Source organism: Heteronotia binoei, chromosome 3, assembly GCF_032191835.1.
Source record: "Heteronotia binoei isolate CCM8104 ecotype False Entrance Well chromosome 3, APGP_CSIRO_Hbin_v1, whole genome shotgun sequence".
Taxonomy (NCBI): Eukaryota; Metazoa; Chordata; class Lepidosauria; order Squamata; family Gekkonidae; genus Heteronotia; species Heteronotia binoei.
In genome coordinates, this window is record NC_083225.1 from 54,201,125 (window position 1) to 54,227,273 (window position 26,149).

Here is a 26,149-nt window from a genome sequence, read left to right on the forward strand (position 1 = left end):
CATGTACTTTTGAAGAAGCTCTTAGAAGTTGATGCTACCATGCATTTGTTAAGGTGCCACAAGAGCCCTTGTTGTTTGGTTGGAAGAGATACTGCATTCAGTTTGTGAATACTGTATTCATAAAAAACAAGCTCAGAAATGAATATTGTTTTAAACATTATTTTGAATTAATAAAAGTAAAAATAGCAAGTAGTAGTCTTGGGGGATTAATAGCTAATTTAGAAAAAGTAGGAAGTGCTCTGAAATTTATTTGCCTCTGGCTTTTATCAGGGCTGTCTAAACGCATGGATCCGTGGGTCCCATGAGCATAGGGGTCTCATAGTATCTGAAGACCATTGACTTCAAGCCAATAATAAAGCAATTCTCTGCTAAGAAATGCTGCAAATGTTTGTTATAAGAAATTCGTAGTAATTTCATACTGTGACATCTAATCTGTATGGTTTACTGATTATTATTGCGTTTTTCAAGCTTCGTGTATTGTTCAAATGTTTATCATGTTGATTAGTTGTTGCTGCACAGCATGTTTTTAATGTTTCAACACCGATTTTGTTGGAAGTGCCAATAAAATAAATATATATTTAATTTTATCGACCATTTACATTTTTATTCCTGTGAATAGTTGTCGTAGAGGCACAGTACACTGCTTTGCCTGGGGCCCATAATGCTGTTAAGACAACCCTGGCTTTTATATTCACCTGGCCATGACACATTGTAGAGCCAACCCATCACCTACTCACGTGAGAAGTTTACAGATGTACCAGAGGAATCTGAACTATTCTGTGTTGCATGCCATAGAGGTGCAGTCAGCTTCTACATAAAACTGGAACATGACAATAGCATTCTTAGTACTGGCAGACTGGAATATCTTTATGCTTTGGCTGGTTTCAACGTCATTTTATATACTTTCAAGATTCCTTATCCTAAAGTGACAACTTTAACCTTGCTGCGTCTATCTGAAGCACAATTTTGATCCACCAGATGTCACCAGAGAACAGTTTATCAATATCAATATATTTTCTTTATATGTGTTGAGTAATTCTCATGCTACATGCAACATATGTATAGTGTAATGCGTGATTTAAACATTCAGTTTATCTAGGTACTACTAGTCCCCAGTTTCCTTTGTAAATTAAATGTATGTTTTGTTTTTTCTTACAACAGATGCACAGGCAGGATTACATGAGTTAACTGTAACATGTGAACAGGTAGTCTTCCACCAGTGGGTGAAGTCTTTGTTTCATTTGGAGTTCTCTCCACGACTCATCCTTCCTGTCCTATATTTGAATTAGTGTTTTATATGATTTTAATATGTATTTTAGTTTTGGTTTTAATTGTGTTTATGATACATTATAATGCTTTAACTGTTAGCTCCCTTAGTAGCTATGATTGAGCACAAAAGCAACATACAAATTTGCATAAAATAGATACCTAAGCCAGTCATCAGTATACAATGATCAAGTTTTATGCAGGGCTTTTTTTGAGCAGGAATACACAGCAATGCAGTTCTGACTGGCTTGGTATCAGGGGTGTGGCCTAAAATGCAAATAAGTTCCTGCTGGACTTTTTCTACAAAAAAAGCCCTGTGCAAAACAATGGTTATGTCAGTGAGGATGACCTAATATACAAGTGAGTTCCTGCTGGGCTTTTTCTTATGGCATCTTAAAGACTAACAAAGCCCATGCACACACACACACACACACACACACACACACACACAATTTTTTGTGGACTAGAATGTACTTTCTCTGAAAAGGTCCTCACTATCCCATTATTTTAGAGCAGGGGAAAAACATGGTCAAAGGGGCATGAAATGGTGGAATAGAGGGTGAAATATGAGGTATAATTCAAAGCTAACCAACAAAATACAGAGGCTATTAACTAGTTATTGCTCAGTTAGTCAGCACATAACTGGATGGGTAGTATGTATCTTCCTATTAGTGCCTGAAATAATGCTAGTGAGATCACAGGAACACACTTCATCTCCTGGTCAACTTAGCAATTAAGAGTCCCTTTGATCAAATGTAGTTGTATCACAGTAAAAATGAACAAGTTCACCTCCACCATCTTATGTTTATACTAAATATGCCAAAAAATGTTTATTTGCAGACCTGCTTCTTTATGTTACTTTTCAAATAATTAGTTTTATGTTCTTGTGCATTAAAATTAAAAAGGTTCAAGGTACTCCTCGTTGTCTTTGCATGGGCAGAAATATTTTGATTTGGTTTTATATATAATAACCCTACCTGCAGTCTGAAATACTAGACCCTGGAATACTGTGCCACATCATTTGTCTGAATATGGAACAAACCACTCACTTCCTTTCTAAATTATGAACATAGCCCATAACTCTACACTTCACTCAGTCTAATACATGTTAACTTGACAGACAGCTTTGCTACCTTTAGTTAAATATACTTCCTTGTGCTTAGGATCATTAATTGACATGTTGTCAATGGATGCCAGGTGTTGTCTACTGTGAGCATTCCTTACTGTATAAATAGGGATGTTGTATATAATCCTTGACGTAATCACCACACTGAGGGCTTACATACTCTCAGATTTTTATTTTCAGTTTTGGTATTTTACACTGTTTCATATGATGTATTTAAAAATGTATATCCTGTTTTTTCTAAATTAGATATAAACAGGTTACAATACACCCAATTTTTAAAATACCAGGTCCAAAATAAAATCACATATACAGTTAACATGAGATATTAAGATTTAGGATGTTATATAATTAGCTGACCAGATACTTTACAGTAGAAGGGAAGGCTCTATCCTTTAAACAAACAAATATAGAAATCAAGTATGGAGCATATTTAGTAAGACTGGATGGATTTAATGTTGATAGATTCAGTTGGGTAGCTATGCTGGTCTGAAATAGCAAGACAGAGTTTGAGTCCAGTGGCACCTTTAAGACCAAAAAAGTTTTATTTAAGGTATAAGCTTTTGTGTGCAAGCACACTTTTTCAGATATAATGAAACAGAATTTCCTCAACCATTACATATAGAAAGAGAGAAAAAGGCAGGGTAGTTTCCAAGGGCCAATTAGAGTCAACATGAGACACAAACAAAATTGGAAATTACCAGTCCAATTTAATGTTGTAACCATGGGTCATAACATAACATTAACATCAGATATAGACAGACATGGGAATATGCCATGAGTAAATAACATTGAATTATTATTATTAACATTTAATAAATCATCCTATCCTGGCTAGTGCCAGGCTCAGGGCAATGTACAACAGTAAAAAAATGCATATATAAAAAATCAATTACAGTAAAAAATTACAAACCCTGATGGCGTCTTTAAAGTGCTCTTAGTCAGTACATCACGTCAGGGGTGGGGGGATCCCCCCAAGAGGGGGTGGAGAGGAAAAGGTGCCAGCACAGCAAATAAAGCAAATACAAATAAAGACTATAACCCCATCCAATTGCTATTTAAAATATACCCACTACTCAAAAGCTTAAAACTTAAGGCTACAATTTAAATATAAGCCTCACTGAGTAGCAGACTGGGGAAGGCAATGTCAAACCGCCCCATTAAAAAGTCTGCCATGAAAATACTGTGAAAACGTCACCCAGAGTCGGAAACAACTGGTACTTGATTTATCTGCAGGTGCCAATTGACGTATAGAAGAATTTCTAAAATCTCTATTCTCAAACTATGCACACTGGCAGAGTGATCCTAAGCATAGTTGCATAGTTCGGTCCACTGAAATCAATGGGCTTAGCTGCTTAGGATGCAGTTGTTAATGAATCAGGCAGCCTTTTTTAATACGTCACAGAACAGACCTGAATACCTCATGGCACACCTAGAAATGAGGCGAATAGATTTCATCCCATTGTTTGCCCTTTTCAACAAATCAAAGGCCCATTTCCAACTGAGTGGAAGAACGAGAGCATGAGCTCTGACTGTTAACCACAACACCTTTATATAAATCAATTATCATAACCCGCTTGAATCAAGTGGTTAAAGACAGAGGGATGGATTTAGGAGATCAAGGTTCAGATCCCAAACCAGCAACAAGGAACTTTCTATGCAGGGCCAGCATCTGATTAACCTATTTGCCAGAATGGATGTCAAGATACATCAATGGTAGTGAAATAACAGCACAGCTCTGTGTTGGCCCTTTTCTTCCTTTTGCCCAAAGGATTGGCCCCTAGATATGGAAACCAGGTCATATCCCATGTGTCATAAATATAACCAGCAATTTTATCCTCAATCCATGCTGAGGAGGTTTGTGGGGACAAACAACAATGTCTGTTCAGCCTGTGGTCACTGGCATAGAAATCCTGGGAGATGGGATATACTGGGAAATGAAAGCATCAGCTAAAGGCCTAAAGAAATATGAAATGTACACACATTATTTGCAAGTCATGCTTTCCAGAGTCAGAGAAAAGGGAATACAAGCATAGTGGAAGAGAAACAACTTCAAAAACTTCTCCAGGCCCATAGCCACCGGGGTGTGTGTGTGTTTGTGGAGGCACTACTCCACGGCATCCAGGTTCAGTCCCTGACTTCCAGGGGGCCCTCCGGGGTGCAGACATGGCTGAGGTGGCAAAGCGTCAGCAGCAGCAGCCAGAGCTGGGAGACTTGAGCAATGCACAGTGCACTGCAGCAGCAAAAGCAGAAGGCAGAGGGAGGTGGAGGAGTGGGAGCCAGAGGAAACCACGAGGAATGGGCCAGGGGTGGGTGGGATGGAGCTGCTGGTTGCAAAGTGGGGGACAAGGAAGGAATCTCCGCCCCCCAGCTTGCATACAAGGTGCAGTCCCTTCTTGACTCCAAAGTTTTAGGATTGGCTGCCTCGACTCGACACACCTTATTGTAGTTCACTATAATCCAGGGAGAGAGCACCAAAACCAGTGGCACACTGGTTATTTAACATACAGGGACATTTTCCAGAGGGCTTCTCTCTACCCAGGATGGCCAGAACTATGCACATCCAAGACTACCAACTCTGCCAGTCGTGCCTCAGGAGACAGTTGCCTCAAACCTGCCCCTGCCAATAGTAATTGTCTCCTGCTGCACTGGCACCAATTTGTGGGCAAGAGGAGCAATGGATGTAGGGCTGCCAGCCTCCAGGTGCGGCCTGGAGATCTCCCACTTTAAAAACTGATCCCCAGCTGGCAGAGATCAGCTCCCTTGGAGAAAATGTCTGCTTTGAAGGGAGGACTCAAAAGCATTGTACTATGCTGAGGCTCCTCCCCAAACCCCGCCCTCTCCTGGCTCCACCCCCAAAGTCTCCAGGTATTTTCCAACAGACCTGGCAACCCTAAAGGAGTGAAGGAATGCCCAATGTGCCGCCATTCATCTTGGCTTGTTTCAGGGCCATCTCCACTTCTCTTTCTGTTCTTCCTGACCCAAACCATAGGTAAAATAGACAGGAGAGATGACCCACCAGAACCTCGGTCCAAGACTTTGCCTGGAGGCTATAACGTTCACGACGACTCAAAACAAGTCGTGGTCCCTTACAAATTAAGAGATTTCCTGTGGGGAAAGCTTCCTAGAGCCGGAGCCACTTGGATCAGATGCAAAGCCACGAGTTGTTTTGAATTTGGATCTAATAATCTGAATATAGAGCATTACATAAATGCAGGTCGTCCTATTTATCCCTTAAACATAAACGCCCCCTCCCCTCCCCCGCGCCATTCAGCGCTAAGTCCTTGTGAGTGGAGGAGAGGGAGGGCGCGCCACCGCCCACACGGAGACAAAGGCCATCGGCTTCATGCAGTTTCTCTCCTTCTCCCCGGCTGCTCGCAAGAAGGAAACCTCTAACCCGCTGGCCGGTCTCCGGCCACGCACGTGCGCCGCGGGACGAGCGGCGAGCTGAAGGCATGTGCGCTGCCCTCACCCGGCTGGGGACGGGGCGCGCACTCAGTAGGGCGGTGCTGCCCTCAGCCGGGGAGAATGGGTTATACAACCGCCTGACGTTGCATAAGCGCCTGAGCCGAGAATAGTCCCAGCCGCGGCTCCGCGGGGTGGGGGCAAGCACCGCCTCTTTCTCCTCCCCCTGACCCCGACGCTATCTCCGGCGGGGACGCCCCAGAAAGAGCTGGCCGCCTTGCCAGAGCGCTCCGTGCCCTGCCTTCTCATAACGGGGTCTGAGCCCTGGCGAAAGCTAAGCTAGCCGGGCATGGCGGCGTTGGCGTTGGCGACGGGGGCTCTGTGAAGCCGGCGGCGGGGGCTGCTGCCTTCCCTTTGTCCCAGCCCGCCGAGAGGCTGCGCTCGGCGATGGAGACCTAGCAGCGCCGCCGCCGCCACCACACCCACCCCAGCCCGTCTGCCCGGGGAAGATGGAGCTGGGGGGCGCCCACTTCCAGGCCCCGTCCGGAGGCGGGGGTCCCTGCCCGGAAATGTTGCAAGTAGCCGAGGAGGCTTTCCGAGGCGGGCAGTTCGCGCTGGCGGCCGAGATCCTCAGCTCGCAGCTGGCCGAGCTGCCTCAGCCCGAGCGAGGCCTCTGCCTGCGTCAAGGGGATGCGCTGGCCCGCGCAGGGCGCATGGCTGAGGCGTTGGAGTCCTACAGCGCGGCCGCTCGGCTGGCCCGGCTGCGGCCCGAGGAGTTGCGGGAGCTGGCCGAGAGCTTCGCCCTCATCATCCGCGAGAAAGAGCTGCGGCTGCCTCCGGGGCCCGGAGGGGGCGACCCGCTGGGGGACCCCGCCTGCTGCCGCCCGCCAGAGCTCTTGGGCTGCCCCTCGTGTCTGCGGCTGCTCTGCGAGCCGGTGACTTTGCACTGCGGGCACACCCACTGCAAGCGCTGCGCCCTCAACGGCGGAGGGGAGTGTGCGCGGTGCGCTGCCCGGTGCTCGGCCCCGGTCTCCGGCGGGGCGGCCCCGCTAGCAGCTGGGCTCCGCGTGAACGTGGTCCTGGGCAACTTGCTGGAGAAATGGTTCCCGGACGAGAGCAGAGCGCGCCGGCTGTGCGCCGAAGGGGACGCTTTGTGGGAGACGCAAGAGGTGGCGGCCGCGCTGGAGAAGTACAACCAGGCCCTGGAACTCGGTGAGTGGTCGCCTCCACACACGCGCGCGCATTTTCTTGTCTCTTCCTCCTATTTTAGCCACAGACTAAACTGCAAGTGCCAAAATAACATCAAAACGTATTTCCGTGACACCTTTATAGCTCGACACGTGCGCCGGCTGTGTGCCCTGCAGCAGGCCGAGTACCAGTTTCTCTCGCCCCCATTTTCATCGGGGAAGCCGATTAGTGATTTTTCTGCTAATGGCGAGGAGTGGGGGGCAAAGGGAAGCCCTGTGTGAAGTCATCAGGCTTTCGGGATTCAGTGTCGCAGCACAGGGAGGGTCCAGATGTTATGAAATTCAGCCAATAGTGTTAGTACTCGGATTGTTAAAACTGAGATCGCGTCATTCTGTTCTGAACCTCACTTCATGCTACAGCCAGGTTTGGTCCTGAGAGCTGCGTGGTTTGGGCATGCAGGATGCCTGTGTGACAGTAAAGGGCTGTTTGATCTGGGAATGTCAGGAGGAATTCTACAACAGGGTCTTCTTTTGAGAGGAGGGTACCTCTCTTAATTGCAACTTCCTGCATTGACCATCTGGTGTCTTTGTGCCATATAAGTAGTGGAGGAAGTGTGATTTTTTCTAAAACTTAAGTGTAACTGTATTTTGTGTGTTGGGGCGTAAGCTCTGTTTGTGGACATGTTGGAGCTTCAACATGGATATTGGATGTCTTTCCCATTCCCCTTGATCTTGTGCTTCCCAGGCACAGTATGCTTGTTGCCTTGCATCTACTCTAGCTGTGCACAGCAGTAGCAGGTAATAACTGGTATGACATGCCCAACTTGGCAAGCCTTTTAGAACACCTGCAGACCAGTGCCTGTTCTCTTTATTTTGAATATCAAGAACAAGCAATTCTCTCCCTTCTCTTATTTACCTTAGGGTCTCTCTCTCTCTTTTAAACAATACAGGGCAGTGTCACCCATTACATAATTTGCTGCAATAGCTTTTAATTGTATCCTGTTTGGTACTTTGCCTTATAAATGCACATTTGAACAGATAGACTCACAAAGTATGCTGGTAACTCGGCGATTACATTTATCTTAGATTGACATGGGGGTTGCGGACTTGGGAGTATTGTGGAATGCCATGCTTCCAGGACTTGGCACTTTCTCATTGTACTGTGAAGTTTCACAGATCAGCCTGATCACCTGGAAGGCGGTGGGGTGGGGTAGGGTGGGGATGACTCTCTTTCAAGATTTAAGAGTGCTGCAGTGGGTACTTTAGAGCTTTCACAGATATGCCACAAGACCCCTTTCCCTGTTGATCTTAATAGGGTAGGGAGTTTCTGTGTGAGAGAAGCTGTCTTCATACCTTTCATACATTTAGGTATAATAGAGGAAATGCAGGGCTTTTTTCCCTGGGGGAATGCAGCAGAATGGTGTTCCGGAACCTCTTAATGGAAACAATTCTCAAAGAGTGTTTAAAAGTTCATGAGGGGCACCTGTGTGTTTCTCCATATCTTGAGAATTTTGGCACCTCTTTTTCCAGAAAAAATCCCTGAAAAATATATTCAAATTCACACTACAGAAAATAAAATTAGGGCAGAAAATTTGGCTTTGCATTGTCACACCAACTATATTGTAGCCCCCCTTCCTCAGTAAGTTCTCTTATTTTCAAAATACTTGTTCTGTTGCACATCATAAACTAGCACTTTGGAACCCAAATCCTTCATACAAAACAAGGTTGTTGTAAGGAAACAATGGAGGAGAGGGGAACAATGTAAGCCAGGAGTCCTCAGTGTGATGCCCATAGGCACCTTTTCTAGTGTCCATCAAGTGTTTTAAGGGAGTGGGTGGGGGCAGATAGGGGTTTTGCCCTACCTGGCCCCGCCCACTTCCTTATAACACTGATTGACTATTGGAGGTTTGATTGGCTGTGCAGATTTTTTTTAAATGTTTCTTTGGCGGCATCAGCCAGCACAGCATAAGGCTGTGTGCTGTGTTACTGAAGTTAAGCTGTTGCAGTCATTTTGTGGAATGCTCCACCTCCTGTGGCAGCCAGTTTGTTTGCGTGCTCACCCATGGTGTCAGAATTTCAGATGTGTCCACAGGCTCAAAAAGGTTGGAGAACTCTGATGAAGGCCACTTTAAGTAGCCACAGGGGAGAAAGGAATGAACTGTCCAGCAATTGTAACCGGTGAAGGTTTGATTTTGGGGCTGATAACATTGTACTGGTCACTCCCTTTCAGCAGTAGCTTTAGGCCTCTATTTATTTATTTTATTTATATCTCGCCCTCCCTGCAAAAGCACGCTCAGGGCAGCTTACATGTTTCTGGCCATATGTGGTGAACGCTGGGATCCTGAGAGAGGTTACTTGTAGAAGTAAAAGTGATAAAGTAGCCAGCTAAACTGCTTCCCAGTTACCACGTTGAAGTAATTGGTAACCACTGATTTTCTGGAAGGGTTATGAATCCCTAAATGATTTGGGATTTTCTTTCACATGATTGTTTATATTCAATAAACTTTTTAAAAAATACATTGATTTTATGGGCTGTATAAATGTATTTGCTTACTTAATTTATATTGTCTTTGTTGCTAAGACTCAAGGAGGATTACAGGATATAAGACAATGCAGGCAGACAATATAAGACAACCAGTGAACAGTGTAATAAGACCAGGATTAAAGTATCAGAGAACAATGTAAACCAACAACCTATCTAAGGCAAGGTATACTATAAACAGTACCGAGAGCGGATTACAAGGTATAAGACAGTGCAGTAAAGGCAGGTGATACCTACAGCAGTCATCGCAGCAGATGACAATCCTATTCCATTATAAAGACACACTCCTTTACTGTTCCATTCCCTTTTTGAAAATGCATTCCTGAAGATTTTGGTTTTTCATGTTCTGTGGAAAAATGCAAGCATGGCAGCTTTCTTGACCACCTTAGGCATGCTGTTCTGCATGGTGGGAGCTACCACTGAGAATGTATATGAACAGGAAGTTGTCAGTCTTTCCCATTTGTAATATAATACCTTTGAAAGGCTCTGCTTGGATGAGCAAAGCTGTCACACTAGAGCAGGGGTGGGCAACGGTAGTTCTCCGATGTTTTTTGCCTACAACTCCTATCAGTCCCAGCCATTGGCCATGCTGGCTGGGGCTGATGAGAGTTATAGGCAAAAAACATCTGGAGAGCTACTGTTGGCCACCCCTGCACTAGAGCATAGTGTGAAAGAAGGTCTTGCAGGTATGCAGGCCCAAGGCTATTAAGAACTTTGTAAGTAATAACCAGAACTTTGAATTGAACTCAGTAAGTTATTGATAACCATTGGGTTGTTTGTAGAATGGGTGTGACATGCATGTTATGCCAGGTGTCCTATACCAACTGGAGTTTTCAAGTTCTCTTTAAGGGTATATGAGATTAAATTAAAAATAAATGCCTAATCTAATAAAGCAAATTTAACAGTCTACACAGTGTGTGATGTACATGTTGCACACTTCCTATCAATCATATTTTTATCCTGCCCTTTCTCCAAGAAACTCAGGGATCTGCGCTTCTGCCTTTTTTACCCTCACAAGAGTCTCCTGAGATCAGAGAATGGACTGGACCGAAGTCACTCACAGTGCCCTCTTAGGCAGAGTTATAGCCCTCTGAGCTCATTGGCAGGTATATAATTGTTTTAGGTCCATCTGTTGGGAATAAAAGGAAATATCTACCTGTGTTAGCCTATTGACACACCAGCGAACTAAATGGGTTCTGCTTGGCCAGTCACGCCCGGAGGAAGCAAAGCTCCCTGCAGAACTACCAGTGCCTCCATTGGTTGCATGGAGATCTGACCCTACGTGCTAAGCAGAACATGTCACTTTTGGTGCATGTATTGATGATTGCCTACCCCAACCTATGGCATTCGGGAGTGACACTGTAGACATATCTAAGATGCATTTCAGTGCTGAAAGGGCACTGTAATCTCCATGAGATGAGTGACTCAGGACTTCTTTGTTCGTGAATTGCTGCAGGTGGCATATAAAACTAGGATAAGATGTTAGATTATAGTTTTAAGGCTTTCGCCTGCCTTGACATGTAAACTTTATAATTTCTGAAATATGCCAATCATTACAATTTTATATGCTAACTAATTTATAAAATCATGAATTTTATATTTCTGAAGCAGCAAAGTAAGTCTTGGCTAAATAAGAAAGTAAGTATTGCATTGCATATATTTCAGTGTTTGCCAACAGCATTTTTCTGGGAAAACACTTTTTTTTCTTCCCACAGCTTCAGGATTTGCAGAAATTTTACATTTCTAGCCTCATCATTCTTCAATATATGTCATATGGACAAGGTGAATAAGACTTAAATGCTACCTAACATTACTTATTATTTGCTCAAGCACAGGATAATGTGATGCTAAAAGAGTGGGCGCATGAAAATGCACTTTGCTTCCCACAGGTTAGTCTGTGTGGTAGATGAGCCTGTATGATTAAATGTGTGAGGCAGCAGTCTGTTCAGTGGAATGGAAATGAAAACAAGAACCAGCTTAATCACACTGCATCAAGTTATCAACAGTGAAATACTTTACTGCCTTGCAGTTTATGACTCATCCTGCAGCATTTCGAGAAAAAGCCTTTTTCTGGTCTCTGATGAAAGGGGCCTTATGTAAAATGTATTGTAGCATTCCTGATCTGAGATAGGAGAGACATATTTCAGACCACCTGTACCTCTAATCTCGACATTGCAAAACATCCACTGCAATTTTAACTGTTGAAATAGCTTGCTTTGGTTTTAGTCAAAGCTGTCAACATTTTGCTGGTTTAGGGGCAGCAACACAGAGGAAGTAACATCCAGCATCAGCAAGCAGTGATTGTATCTGGTGGTCTCCTTGAAGCTACGTTTGCCACCAAGTATACATGCAGTCCAAGCTCTGCTCACGACCTGAGTTCGATCCCAGTAGAAAGTGGGTTCAGGTAGCTGACTCAAGGTTGACTCAGCCTTCCACCCTTCCGAAGTCAGTAAAATGAGTACTCGGCTTGCTGGGGGGAAAGTGTAGATGACTGGGGAAGACAATGGCAAACCACTCTGTAAAAAAGACTGCCATGAAAACGCTGGGATGCGATGTCACTCCAGAGTCAGAAACAACTAATGCTTGCACAGGGGACAACCTTTACCTTTATACATTCAGCAGCACATTACAGCTTCTTGAGGAGTGTACCTGTGTTGTTGTTTTTTATATAGGTGTGTGTGTTGTGTTATATGAAATTTGTAGGTGTAAATCTAAAAATGTAATATGGTACCAGGTGAAGAACTTGGAGTAAAAACCCATGTGAATATGCCAATACAGTTCTTCTGTAATCCTGCCACTGCTGAAGAAGCAAGTTAATACAGCTGCAAAAAGTGTTTTCTTCTGGTTTGTCAAACCCAAAAGATGGCACCTTACCTTGACTCAGCTGATCTAGCTATCTGGATCCATGCCACGGTAATGTTGATAGACTACTGTATTGCACTCTACATGGGTCTGCTCTAAAAGTCTACTGCAATTGATACATAATGTCACAACATGGTTATTAACAGAAGATAGATGGAGCAGGTACTTTATACCTATTTCCTCTCTCCATCGGCTATCCATCAGCTGTCAAATTCAGCTCAAGGTATCAGCTATCCCATATGAAGATCTGTATGGCCTCTGTATGTTCTGTGTTTTGCCATGACAATTCACTCATTTCCTCAGGGCCTTCTTCGATATTTGTGTAATGGCTGACTTGTGAGAATGACACCTATGCATAGATGAATTGTCCCTCTGTGTGTTCACAAAACAATGCCCTCTGTCATAGGGAGGGAGTGTACATGTGAACATATCCTCCGCACATAGGAGCCATCCTCATAAGTCAGTGATTGCTGCACTTGAACCTTCACAATCATCTTGTTGTAAATAAGGCAGATCTACATTGTGATGCCTTGTTCTCTGAGTATAATGCAATTCCATTGCAACATATGCCCATTTGTAAAATATAAGTGTGACCAATAAAGGGGAGAAAAACACAACCTGACTGCACAAGTTTCCTTCTTGGAGACTTCATGACATTCTTCAGGCTCTAACCAGTCCTCCATTTGAGCCTCAGAGGAAGGTTTCCCTGAAGTTCCTTATCCTGAAGGTACTTTTCCTGGTAGCTGTTATATCAGCAAGACATGTATCCGAGATAGGTGCTGTTTCCATCTGAATGAACTTATGCATCTTCTGTGAGGACGTGGCGGTTTTGCACATAGATCCCGTCTTCATTCCAAAGATCAACACAACTTTTCACAGCTCACAAGAGATATATTTGCCATCCTGCCAGAAGCCATTTTATCCTAGAGAGAAGAATTGGACCTCGCTTGACCTTTGCAGAGTTCTTCGCATTTATATAAAAAGGACCAAGTGATTTAGGAAATTGGATTCCCCTTTTGTGAATTTTCATACAGCAGGCAAGAGAAAAAGGGCTCCTAAAGCTGCACTAAGCAGATGGCTAAAGGAGTGCCTTCTTTGGCATATGAATCTCAGGGTCTTCAAGTCCCAGAAGGGATCACAGCTCACTCAACAAGAAGTACTTCTGTGTCAGCAGCGTTTGACACAAATGCATCTATTGCAGATATCTGCAAGGCCACTACCTGGGCCTTGGTGTCAGCATTTCTTAGGCACTACAAGATGGACTCTGTTGCCATGGCTAATGCAGCATTTGGACAGAGAATCCTATAGATAGTGGTCTAGTCCTACTGTTATCTCTATGCTTGGCAGTCCATTTTCCCTCCCTGGATCAGATGAGCTCTGTAACACCCCAAGTGTATCAGAGTGTTCTCCTCCCCTCTAGAGAAAATGCAACTTGCTATGAAGGTCCCTTCTTCTCAAGGGCAGGGAGTACACTCCAGATCCACCCTATTTGGAGAGTCTCTGTTCAGCCTATTAAGCTTCCTTAAAGGGGAACTGACTGCCAATCTCTATGTTCATTGTTCTTTCACTGTTCTAATAGTTTATCTTTACCTTTATGGTTTGTTTCATAGGGTTGCCTGTTGTCTGTTTGTTTGTTCGGCATGCATTGTGGACTGTTATCAGCTGTGGAAGTCTCCAGACTGAAGGTGGACTCCTCTTCCCCCTGGAGATGGAAAGTGTCCTGTCTCCAGGGATTGTGGGAAGAGGAGGCCAAGTGTATCAAAGTGTCCTCCTCACCCTTGAGAAGAAGAAACTTTCACAGTTAAGTCCACTGTTCCATACTAGGTGAAGAGCTCCCTGAAATTAAGCATAAAGGAATTCTAAGCATAACTTTCTAAACCTATGACTTCAGTGACTCTAGAACTCTACTTAATTGTGCTGTTAGATTGTGAACTTTTATGATGCTTAAGGAAGATACTGGAATAGTCTACTCCCTCTGATTTCTCATAATGTAAAAGTGGCCTGCCAAATGATGTTTCCTTTACATTTTTTAACTCTATAATTATGAGTAAGGTGGGGTAGTGGAAAGAAGGAAAACATTGTTGGGAAAGAAGGCAGAGATAGTGAGTGCTTGATGGGGGACATTTCTAGATGCCACAGTTTGAAGTAGATCAAAAATTGGTGTCACAAAAGGCAAAGCATTCCAGTATATAAAGACTTTTCTTGCCAAGCCACAAAAGAAGAATGTGTTTTGAAGGGGCTGGATGTGCAATAAGACGATGCCAGTCCCCTGGGATATTCCTAGTTTTGCAAGAGGCATGATTCACAGAAGTTGTTTGAACAGGTAAATGTACCAGGATTGCCTGATAGTACTAGTGAAATTGCTGATTGTTTTTTAAAAGCCTTTTCCCTCACCTAAATTGCTATAAATAGACCTCCTGCTAGCTATTGAATTCCTAGACAGCTTTGTGAACTCTGGACTTGCCATTGTGTCTCACAGCAAACACTTGTGTTGCTGGAATGGCAAATAACTCTCTTCTCTTCTTCCCCTAGTTTTCGTTAAGTGTCCTCAGTATGTGAGGACAGTATGTCCTCAGTATGTGAACTGCTGTACCCTAACCATTTTTTTTAATTTCAAGTCACAGCCGACGTATGGTGACCTCATAGGGTTTTTAAGGCAAGAGACATACAGGCTTGCTATTGCCTGCCTCTGCTTGGGCTCTCCAGGTCAGGGGCAGTCTTACCATAAGCAGAATAAAATATAACAACTGAAAAAGGCTAATGTTGGTTATTGGTTGGTATTTTGTTTTCTGTGGGTTTGTTTTCCTTAGTATGAATATGCCTGCCTATTTTGCTCAGTTTGGGAAGGTAGACTAAAATTGCTTGGGCAGTAGTACTGGTGGAAAGAATTGCTATTTGGTACCCACCAAGTCTTTTTAAAAGGTTGTTTGCATTTGAGTGTTGTTACTCTGTGTGGCTTCCTCATAGTGACAAGCTAAAAAAAACCCTGCACTGTACATCCGGTGGTATAGTTGGCCAATGTAATATCTGGCGCTCGCACAATAAGAAAGAAAAGTAGTTGCTGAAGTATTTGGGGAAGTGCAAAGAAACACTGAAAAATCAGTAGCGTCTGCGAGGAAGAGCAGAGGTGAGCTGTTGAAGCATCATGGTTAGAGAGTGAAGTGGAAAACCCTTGAAACAAATCTCTCCTTGTCCCAAACTCACTAGGTGGCTATTGTTTATTGCCTCCTTCTGCAGGGTTGGAGTAATAATAGCAGCTGAGGAAATGAGGATCCTATAACCATTGCTTATACCATTTCTGTAAAGCTTTTTGAGAGTGCTGTATAAGTGTGATGCATTTCTTAGAAAGTTGTAATAAGGGCTATTGAGCTGTATTGTTGGTCCATTTTTGATGGAGAAACTGATTTTTTTTAAAAAAAAAAAGTTTAAAGGGTAAGATATTCTGTCATGCCAATCAGCGTATGTGTGTGCTTGTGAGGGCTTCAGCTTTTGGAAGGCTTAGTCCCTCTCAGCGAGTTAGTGGCCTCTTTTTGCATAACCCTCTGCTCTTTTGCAGTAATCTGCCTGTTTCCTCTACGTCACATATAGTTGAATGAATTCTTTATTACAGCTATTTGATCATTAGTACAGCTTCAGAAACAAATGCTGTGGCCAGTTGGAATAGAGCATTTCAATCCATTTGTTGATTGCCTTTTGGAAGAGTCTTAAGGTTAAATGCTTAACATATCCAACATGTCCCAGAAATAATAGTTTGCATGGTCATTACTGTTGACCTTTTTGCTCTTTTTTTACTGTACTCCTTTTTGCTCTTTTTGTACTCATGTGAAAATATGGTTTAGCCAATTTTACTTCTCGTTTTCATGGTTAATATGAATTTATATTTGGAGTTCAGATTTTGGTGGCAACTTTAAATACTACAGTAAAGAAAGAGCTTGACATAAATGTTTTGAATTCATTATTAACCGTGATATCTGCATTAAATGTAATGATCAGAATTGATAATTACAATTAAACACTCAATTTTCATTCAGGACCATTCATCACCCATCTGGCAAGATTCTAGAAATTTCAAGGAGACACTGTATAATATCGATGTCTCAGTTTATTTTTACTAGGAAGAGAAATTTCAGAGTTTTGTTCCATAAGTCTATGTTGACTGACAGAGATTAGTCAATACCTTATTATGTGTTATGTAAGTATTTGTTATGTGAAATCTGATAATTCCCTCTTCAGAGATTGCTGTTGAAGAGAGACTTCTGCGTTGACCCAGAACTGGCAATTTTGAGGGCCCTTTCATGAACATAGTGTTGGGAAATACTGATATTGTACATGTATTCTTTAAAATATAGAACTTGAGACAGAGTGACATCATCTGTTTTAGAGTTGCCAGGTACTCCCTGGCCAGGGGCAGGAAATGTGTGTGAGTGTGGGTAGGGCTGTCAGATCCAGGTTGGGAAACTCCTGGAGATTTGGGGATGGACCTCCGGGAGGTCTGGACCCTCAGTGGGGTACAGTGCCACAGAATCCATTTTCTCCAAGGGAATTGATCTCTGTAGCCTGGAGATAAGCTGTAATTCTGATGGATCCCCATGCCCTACATGCAGGATGGCATCCATGTGTTCTATATGCACTCCATTGTCTCTTTAGCATCTCAGTTCTTTCCTCTCCCAATGATATGTGTATGAAATGATGATGAAAACGTGTGTTAGAGGAAATGAAAATAAAATAGCCTGCATACAGAACCCAATGGACACTGTCATTCTCTCTTTCTGTTTCGGAACTGGACCAGTGCCTTGCAGTCAGAGGCTTGGATCCACCATAGTGTGACTTCCTCAATGGTGTGTGATTTCCTTGGCTCCCTCCCCTTTTGCTTCAGCCCAAAATGCTCCCCTAAAGATTGCTTCTGTGGGATTGGGGAACACCACAGAGTGGCATTTTTAAGCTGCAGCAAGAAATGGAGGCGAATAAGTCACATTCCAGAGGCAGAAATCCTTCTGGCCGTAGAAATGCTCCAGTGGATCCAGCACAGAGAGCTAACTTCTCCAACCATCCTTCATTATGATCTGTGTCTAATGTTAATAGTTTGGCATGTCAGAATGTTTGTTGTCACATGCTTAAATCAGTTGAAATTTGAAGTTTCTTATTTTTTTAAATCTCTTTTTTTATCTGTGCAACATTTTTTCTATTGTGTTCCTTGTTTTTACAAGCAAAAGAAGGCTAAATAAAGAACCGTATCTAAAGACTGTGTTTAAAATATCACTTGGGAGATGGAAGCACTTATATAATTTGACCCTCTTTCCTTGATAACCTATATATAAATATTGTTCTCTCGGCAATGGAATGATGTCCCATATTTTATGGATTAAGGATCACTGGCATACTTTGACCTCACAAGCTTGTCTTACCCTAGCCTAGAGATTAGGTAAGTTTCTAACACATATGTGCTTATTTTAGTAGAGCTGTTTTGTCACCTGATAGAAATGATTTGCCATTTTTATGGAGCAACATTTTTAATGTTGGCTTTGAAATTAAATATATATATATATATAATCTGAGTAGCAGGCCTATGTCAAGGAATCTGTGAATTATTTCCAGTAAAATGACCATTGGTACTTACTGTGAAGGGTCATTCTTCTCTGAGTACAGGAGGACATCTTGGGTGCTTTCCACCATCTTGTCGGGGAGGCAGGAAATAAAATAATTCCTCTTCCTCTTCCATGACACTGGAGCACCCAGATCTCCTCAGTTGGGATATTCCGAGAAGCAGTTTCTAGATTATCAACCTTACTCAGAAGAATTAAACAGTAATAACAACAAGTTAAGATGCAACAAGCATAACAGAAAGAACTGTAAAGCAACAAGAAAAAAATGAAATAGATATAGATATGGCAGAACAGACCCTAGTATGAGTGGTGCAGCGTGGTGGGCAAGATGTCCTCCTGTACTCAGAGGAGAATGACCCCTCACGGTAAGTACCAATGGTCGTTCTCCCTCTGAGTCGGAGGCCATCTTGGGTTCTCTTATAGCAGTAGATTAATGACTGGGTGGGGCATCGCTCTCTTCTAGAAACACATGTTGTAACACTTTTCTACCAAATGCTGCTTCTGCTGAACTGTAAGTGTTTAATTCGTAGTGTTGAACAAATGTTGAAATAGAAGACCATATTGCAGCTCTGCACACTTCATCTACTGAAGCATATTTGTTAAAGGCTGCATTAGTTGCCGCACTTCTGCCTGAATGTGCTGTAATCCCTCTGGGTGCTTCTAATTTCATTGCTCTATATGCTTCCGTGATGCATTGCTTAATAGCATAGCTGATGGCTGATGTTGACATCTTCTGGCCCAATCTTGGTTGTGTAACATTGATAAACATGGCATCCCTCTTCCGAATTGGTTCAGCCCTGACTAAATATGTCTTCAGACAACGTCCAACATCTAAGTTGTGCCACATTCGCTCCCTGGGATGTTTAGGATCTGGGCAGAATGATGGCAAATGCAGTTCCTGGGATTTGTGAAATTTAGATACAATCTTGGGTTGAAAGGTAGGATCTATAGGAAGGACCACTTTGTCTTTGTGAAAAATACAGAGTTCTTTCTTTACAGACAATGCATTAATCTCTGAAACACTTCTCGTTGATGTGATTGCTATCAGGAAAATGGTCTTCAAATGTAGCCATCTTAGAGAAATGTCCTGTATAGGCTCAAAGGGTGATTTTGTGAGTGCAGACAAAACAGTGGAAATCTGTGAGTCTGTGGAGGGCACTTGAGTGTGGCCCCCCCTTAAAAATCTCTGTACGTGTGTGTGCCTGGAGACATCTTTTCCCTGGAGACATCTTTTCCCTGTATCAGTCCCAATACAGATGATAATGCTGCCACTTGTCTACATAAAGTGACTGGTTTCAGACCAGATTGTAGTCCATCTTGTAAGAATTCAAGATGTATTGAATTGATGGGTTTAGTGGATCCCTTGCTTTTCAGTATTATAGTTATAGAGGAGTAAGGCTGAAAGTGAGGAATTAGGTAAGAAATAGAAAAATAAGACTAAATTGCTTCCTATCTGTTAGGAGCTAAGCTAATTAGTTGCTCTCCCTTTAGAGGCAGGAGATCTGGGTGCTCCAGGGTCATGGAAGAGGAAGAAGAATTATTCTATTTCCTGCCTCCCTGACAAGATGGTGGAAAGTACCTGACAAGATGGTGGAAAGCACCCAAGATCCGACTCAAAGGGAGAATGGCATTGATAACTTTAAGTGATTATACTGCCTAAAGGTGGTTAATGTGGTAAGCGGAGTAAACCTCTAATTGTAGGGGGGTTAACTATGAAGCCCCTCATATTTATTTTGAATTGGATGCACTGTCCTCACTGATCCTCACATTAAAAAAGTATACCCTTCCATTTGAGTAAGGGAAAGGACAATGTGAGAGGAAGATCTCCTGGTATAACGTCTGTGGTGCCATGCCTGTAGATTAGCACTTCTAAACATGCAAAGCTGTGTATTTTGGCTGCTGAGGAGCGTGAGGTTCATAGTTTCTCCTGCATCCTGACCTGAATTAGATAATGCATAAACTACATTTTGTGCTCCTAAACAATCTCTTGCTGCATTCTTCTGTAGTGTTACTACAGCTTCAGAGAGAACTAAATTATGTGAGGCTATGCATTAACATGTTTGCTTTCAGCATCACATAAATCAAATCCTTGGAGAAATACCTGACTTAAATGTCAAGATGTACTAAAGTCAAGCCAAGAACCTGAAAGTTGCCAGCTTAATTCCTCATCCCTAGACTTCTGCTCCTGATGCTCATGTGAATGGTCTAGTTGAAGTTGAATGTGCTATTGAAGTCATCTCTAGTTCTTTCTTGCCTGAGGAATGGATCCTCACTACTATTAGCAATGTAAATTTTGCCTTTTAAAGCAACCATTTAAACTGTCAAACATTCTATCATTTAAATATTAACAAACTCACAATCTGTCTAGCCTACATAAATAATCTTATGTATTACCAGCTCTGCTACTGAACTGGTGGGAGAAACAGAAAATCAACAAGCACTCAAGGAAGCCCAGTGGAAATCTGTAGACTTCTCTGTAGAGTAGATGTTTATTTTTACATTACAAACACTAGCCAGATATGAAGCGTCAGCCTGAGAATGTAACATAAGTTTTCACGCACACATTAAACTTTGACTTGAATTTGTTTATTGGCGTCACTCTTAGCCAGTTCAGTCCTATGCAGCTACTTGGGAAAAAGCTGATAGAAATCAGTAGCACTGATTTCTGTGGAAATATGTCTTCCATTTCTGGGGTGGGAACCAGAAGAAAGCCCACAGGAACCCTCTTGCAAAGCAGTAGTTCAGAGCAACAGTTAAGGAGTGAGGAACAGTTGGAGCCATTCCTGCAACCAAGTACCAGGAGCACCAGGCATCCAGAATCTAGATTCTGTCCTTGCCTCTCTCCACATTTGCTGAGAAAGAGAAAGGAGGGAGCTGTTGCAGTCATTCTGAAGAAGTGTACATGTTCTTCCTTGTTCCCACAAAGAAAGGAGAATCTAGCTGGAGATGACCAATATGCTCAGCAGGTTGTTTAAATGATCTGGCTTGGATAGCCCAGGCTATCCTTATCTCATCTTCTCTTGGAAGCTAAACAGGATCAGCCCTGGCCAGTATTTGGATGGGAGACAATCAAGGAATACCAGGTTCATGACCAAGAGGCAGGCAGTGGCAAAACCACTTCTGAACAACTCTTGCCTTGAAAACCCTACAGGGTCACCAGAAGTTGGCTGCAATTTGATGGCTAAGAAAAAATAATTTTTTAAAATGTTCACAGCAATATACAAATGGTAAATGATTCTTTATAATCCTGTTTAAATATTTACTATTTTACATTGTTAACTCTTCCCTCTTGCTTAAGACATTTACCCTACCCAACTCTGGGTGCATTCACACTAAACTAGATAATGCGTTTTGCAACTGGATTTTTACTGTGTAAGAATAACAAAAATCAAGTTGCAGAATGCAGTATTTAGTGTAGTGTGAACACATCCCCTGGCTGTTCTTTGATAGTAGAGAACAAAGCTATGTATTTTCTTATATGGTGCTATTATTCTCTACAGACTTTCTGCTTTTAACTCTTATTGTTTTTCAACCCATTCCCCAGCCCTGTTCTGCCTTTCTAGCTTTAGATTCTTGTTCCAATCTATTAATTACATTTTCCCCATATTTCCTTGAAGGTGCTCCTTGTAACATGTGAAACTTGCATCCTCCCTTGATCTTCACACAACCTTGTGAGTTGGGATCAGCTGAGAGAAAGTGACTGCTTCAGGGTCACTTGATGAGCAGGGAATTGACACCGTCACTTATAATAATAATAATAATAATAATAATTTTTATTTCTATCCCGCCCTCCCCGCCGAAGCAGGCTCAGGGCGGCTCACAACATAAAATACACATTACATCCATTATACTTATAAAAACATAGTTAAAACAGTTATAAATTATTAAAATTAACATGACAATATGGCGTTATAAACATTAGATAGACTTACTCCATCTACTGCACCAAAGTGACCGTCATCCATCTGAAAATGAACGCTGGGTTAATTTTTTAAAAAATTAATCATGGCCTCACCCCTTGTCTTTCATTCATGACTAGCTATTTCACTTCCTGCTAAGATCAGATCTCACCATGTTTTCCCACACCCAGGAATGATATCTCAGTCATATTTAATATATTTATGGGAAATGAGCAGCATTTTGCAGTTGCTATCCAAATGCAGTTTTACAATTGCATACTCAAGATCAGCCTAAAATCTCAAAGCTGGAAGGAAATGGTGGTAGATAATTTGTTCTAGCAAATACGTGAAGTAAAACTGTGCAGATAAGAATTTGGAAAAAGTCAAAAAGCTGACAATATTGGCTGCTTTTACCCCCAAAGCCCACTCTCCCCAACTTCTGGATTTCCTACCCACAAGTGTAGTGAATTTTATTTCTGTCAGATGTGTTAATCACTAATTAAAATTAACAAAAGGTCTTGCAAAAAATTTGTTGTTGCATAAACTTCCATGAGCCTAAGCCCACTTTATAAGATATCTATGAAATATCCAGGTGACAGAAATACATGCACTTGACAAAGTGGGCTCTAGCTGACATAAGTGTATGCAACAATAAATTTCTTAGTCTGTTGCATACTAATACAGCAAAAAGTCTGGTGGCATTACAGACTTAACACAGCTACCTTTCTGGTATTCGTGACTGAAATATCATGCTTTTCATCAACAGAGAATATAGTTCTTTGTACTTCTTTTATGTAAAGATAAGTGATTTCTGTAAAAAAAAAAAGAAGAAGAAATATATATAGGCTTAAAAATACTCCCAAGTGTTGGATGTGTAGCACATGTTGAAACTGGATGATGTGACCTTAGGAGGGAACTGATCATCCCACTCCTGTTCCAAAGCAATTGTATATCAAATTTGCTTGTCTCTGAAATTTGCTCTTGGAGTTAGTGCAGTTAGTGCACTTTCAAGGGGAAAATATCATAGAGTGGGAGTTAGTTACCTAGAGACTGTCATCAGCTCCCCTTTTTGTTTTAAGAAAATTCCTCTGATAAGGTGATGTGAACTATCTAGGCTCCTTTGTTGATGAAGTCTACTACAGAACTCCCCCCCCCAATAAATAAATAAATAAATAAATAAATAAATAAATAAATAAAAGTAGTGCTAACTGGAAGCATGGAAGTATAGCCATCTCTCCTCCGTTACCCTCATTCTTGCAGTCTTTCCTCTCCATGTGGCTGTCCTTTGTCCTGTTGTATTGTATAATGCTGCCTTCCTTTTCAGTGGCTGCCTCTTTCTATTGGGCATACCAGTATGACCATACCCACTAGCACTTGGGAAGACTATGCATTCTGTTTGTGGAATCCAAAATAGAATCTGTTGGCTTGAGTAGACTTAGAGCAGTGTGCTTAGAATTGTGCTGTAATTAACACAAGAGTGGACTGTACAGAGTCAGTCTTGAGAATGGCTGTAGAATGAACATTATTCCTAGATGTGTTTTCTCAAATTAGAACAGCAAAGAAGCTTGTGGTACATACAGCTTAACCACAAGCAAAAGGTTTCTGCAACTCTTACTTGGTTTCATTATTGATCAGTAACCTGCAGTCCTTTGCCTTCTGAAAGGCATAAGTAAGAGAGAAGATATACAGTTTATCAAAATGGAATAGGGGTCCTGTTGAAGTACTAGCTGCTTCACAGCCTCATAATCTTTCTGACTGAGGTTGTCAGAGGTGATTTCACATGTGTGTTAGAGAACTCTAGCCATGGTTATGTAGAGAAACCAGGAGTAAGTTCACAAGTGTTTCTCAAATTCTGGTTTTTCTCAACGACTGCCAGTTCCATTTCCTTCTTTCTCAGTTTAGGAGGGCATTGCCCAAGAACAGGCCAGGATTAAACCAGAATGTCTGGTTTCAGATATTATGAAAATGATGGTTAATTTTAAATGTGATTTATCAACTTCATATTCTGGACTCTTGGACCCTACTGAATCATAGTTAGTAGGGTGGTCTGCGTTCAGACAGTCACACTCACCATAGTATCTTGATTGTGGCACAAAAGTTATGGTACTTTGTCCTCAGGGGTATACATCTGTTCTCGTCTATTACAGTTTCTGCCAGTGGGTGAACACTTTTGTTTGTTTGCTTTCTGATCTGTGTTTTGATAGTTGGGTCTGTTTTTCATGTATGTCTTTTGCTCTTGGTTGTAAAGTTTATTTAAAGCATTTATTAACCACCTTTACTCAGCTCAAGGCGGCTTAACAATATAAATAAAATACATAAAATAGACTGTATAAAATACATAAAACAAAATTTTAAAATCACAGTTTAAGATTGCTGTAATCAAAAGTAGTTCTAAGTAATGTCAGCAGCCCCCTTAAGATCAAAAGTGAGGTGACCAAGTATACCTCCCTGGAGAGGTTGTTCCATAATTGTGAGGTTGCCACTGAAAAGGTCCTCTCGTGTACCTGCCCAGTTAGCTTTAATTAGTGGAACAATCAAGATGGCCTCTTCTTGTGATCTTAATTCCTTTTCAGGATCAAATGGGAGGAGATCCAGGTACCCTGAGCCCCCAAGCCATTTATGGCTTTAAAGGTCAAAACCTTGAATTAAGCTTGGGCACAGATTGGTAGCCCATGTATCAGTGTCTCATTGCTTCAACCAGCAGTCTAGCTGCAGCATTCTGCACTAGCTGTAGCTTCTGAACAAAGGTAGCCCCAGTCTAGATGAAACTAAGGCTCTGACTATCCCTGGAATGGTCAAAAGCTGGTCAAAAGTCTCCAGACCATGGTAACCAACTGGTTTTCTAAGATCATTGTGGTGTCAGGAAGCATTCCCAAGCTGGGAAGCTTGCTTTTCAAGGGGAGCATAACCCATCAAAGACAGAGATCTGAAGTCCCAGGTCTTAATTTCTATTAGCACAGAAATGCTCTGTCTTGTCAGGAGTTTCAGCTTGTTTGCCCTCATCGAGCCCATTACTGATTTCAGACACTGGGCCAGAACATCAATAGCATCCTTGAAATTAGGTGGAAAGGAAAGTAGATCTGGGGATCATTAGTTTTATGATCATTTTATAATCTTCCGATTTTAATCCTCAACTGCTTTGGTGGGTCTGATTGGGGAGAAAGGCAGCATACAAATTCTTTACATAATTAAATCATGGTTTTGTGTGATGTCTGAACTGAGACACAGTGCTACACTAAGGCTTCCAAACAAATGCAGCTCAAAATTCCTAACCACCATAATATACATGGCTACACCCAGTGTATCAGGCCCAGCACTTGTGGGGGTCATACAGCTGATCCCACTCAGAAATCTCAGCTCCTTCTGGTCTCTTCCTTCCCTTCTTGGTTCTGCAGGAAAAAAAATGTTTAGTCCTACCTAGAGATTTCCTTATCTTCATCCTTCTGTCTCACAAAACAAATAAATTATTTTTTTCATTCCATGCCTTAATCTATAAATGCACACTATTTTTAAAAAAGTTCAAACCAATCCTCCCTTATTGTCATTTTTCTTCTTCTCCATCCTTTAACTATACTTTCTTTAGTATATGTGGGATAGCCTTTGTCATGGATAAATTATTCAAAAAATGGATAAATTATTCCTTTTGTTAAAGTTTCCCCTGAACATTTACAAAGGTGGGGTACAGTTAGGCTGTCTATAAAGACTCTGATTTCCAAATAGTTGATTCTGCCAGCTGTATATGACTCTTGGGATCTTAGCATGGGGAACTCACATGGGATTATACAGTAGTTCTTAGACCCTCCAGTGTGAGCAGTGAAGCAGTTGGAGTGCACAAACAGTAGAAAAATCATGATAAAGCTGAACACCACTTACTCCTTGATGGAGAAGGGATCTCCTCTTGCCTTTTTATTTTTATAGTCTCATCCAAGTGGTGAAAGAACTGCTACAGTTTAGAACCTGTTTAACTGAGACCCTTCAACCCACAAGAATGTGCTGTAACAGTTTTGTTTACTTAGTGATTACTCAGGTAGTTCTGATGTGGAATCTGCTTTAGGGGACAGGATTTTTAGCAGAAGTGTCCAAAGCTGCACTTGTCTATTTGAACTGAATAAGCTTCAGTTGCTGACACCTGAGAGTGTGGACAGAACATTTGGTATTTGTACTGCTATGTGTCGATCTAGGAGCACGTTGTCTGTGGATTGCTTGTTAAATTTAATTTTTTGTCAACATCATATCTTCGTGGGAGCTGAAGCCTTTTATGA

The 26,149-nt window shown here is 42.0% G+C and overlaps 1 protein-coding gene across 1 annotated transcript in view; it reads left to right on the forward strand.

The window, feature by feature from the left end:
• Positions 1 to 6,130: 6,130 nt before the first annotated feature.
• LONRF2 (LON peptidase N-terminal domain and ring finger 2) overlaps positions 6,131 to 26,149 on the forward strand; it is a 57,969-nt gene continuing 37,950 nt past the window's right edge. The window contains exon 1 of the mRNA XM_060233826.1: positions 6,131 to 7,006. Coding sequence (XP_060089809.1) covers positions 6,304 to 7,006 — 703 coding nt within the window. The 5' untranslated portion in view covers positions 6,131 to 6,303. The remainder of the gene's footprint in view (positions 7,007 to 26,149) is intronic.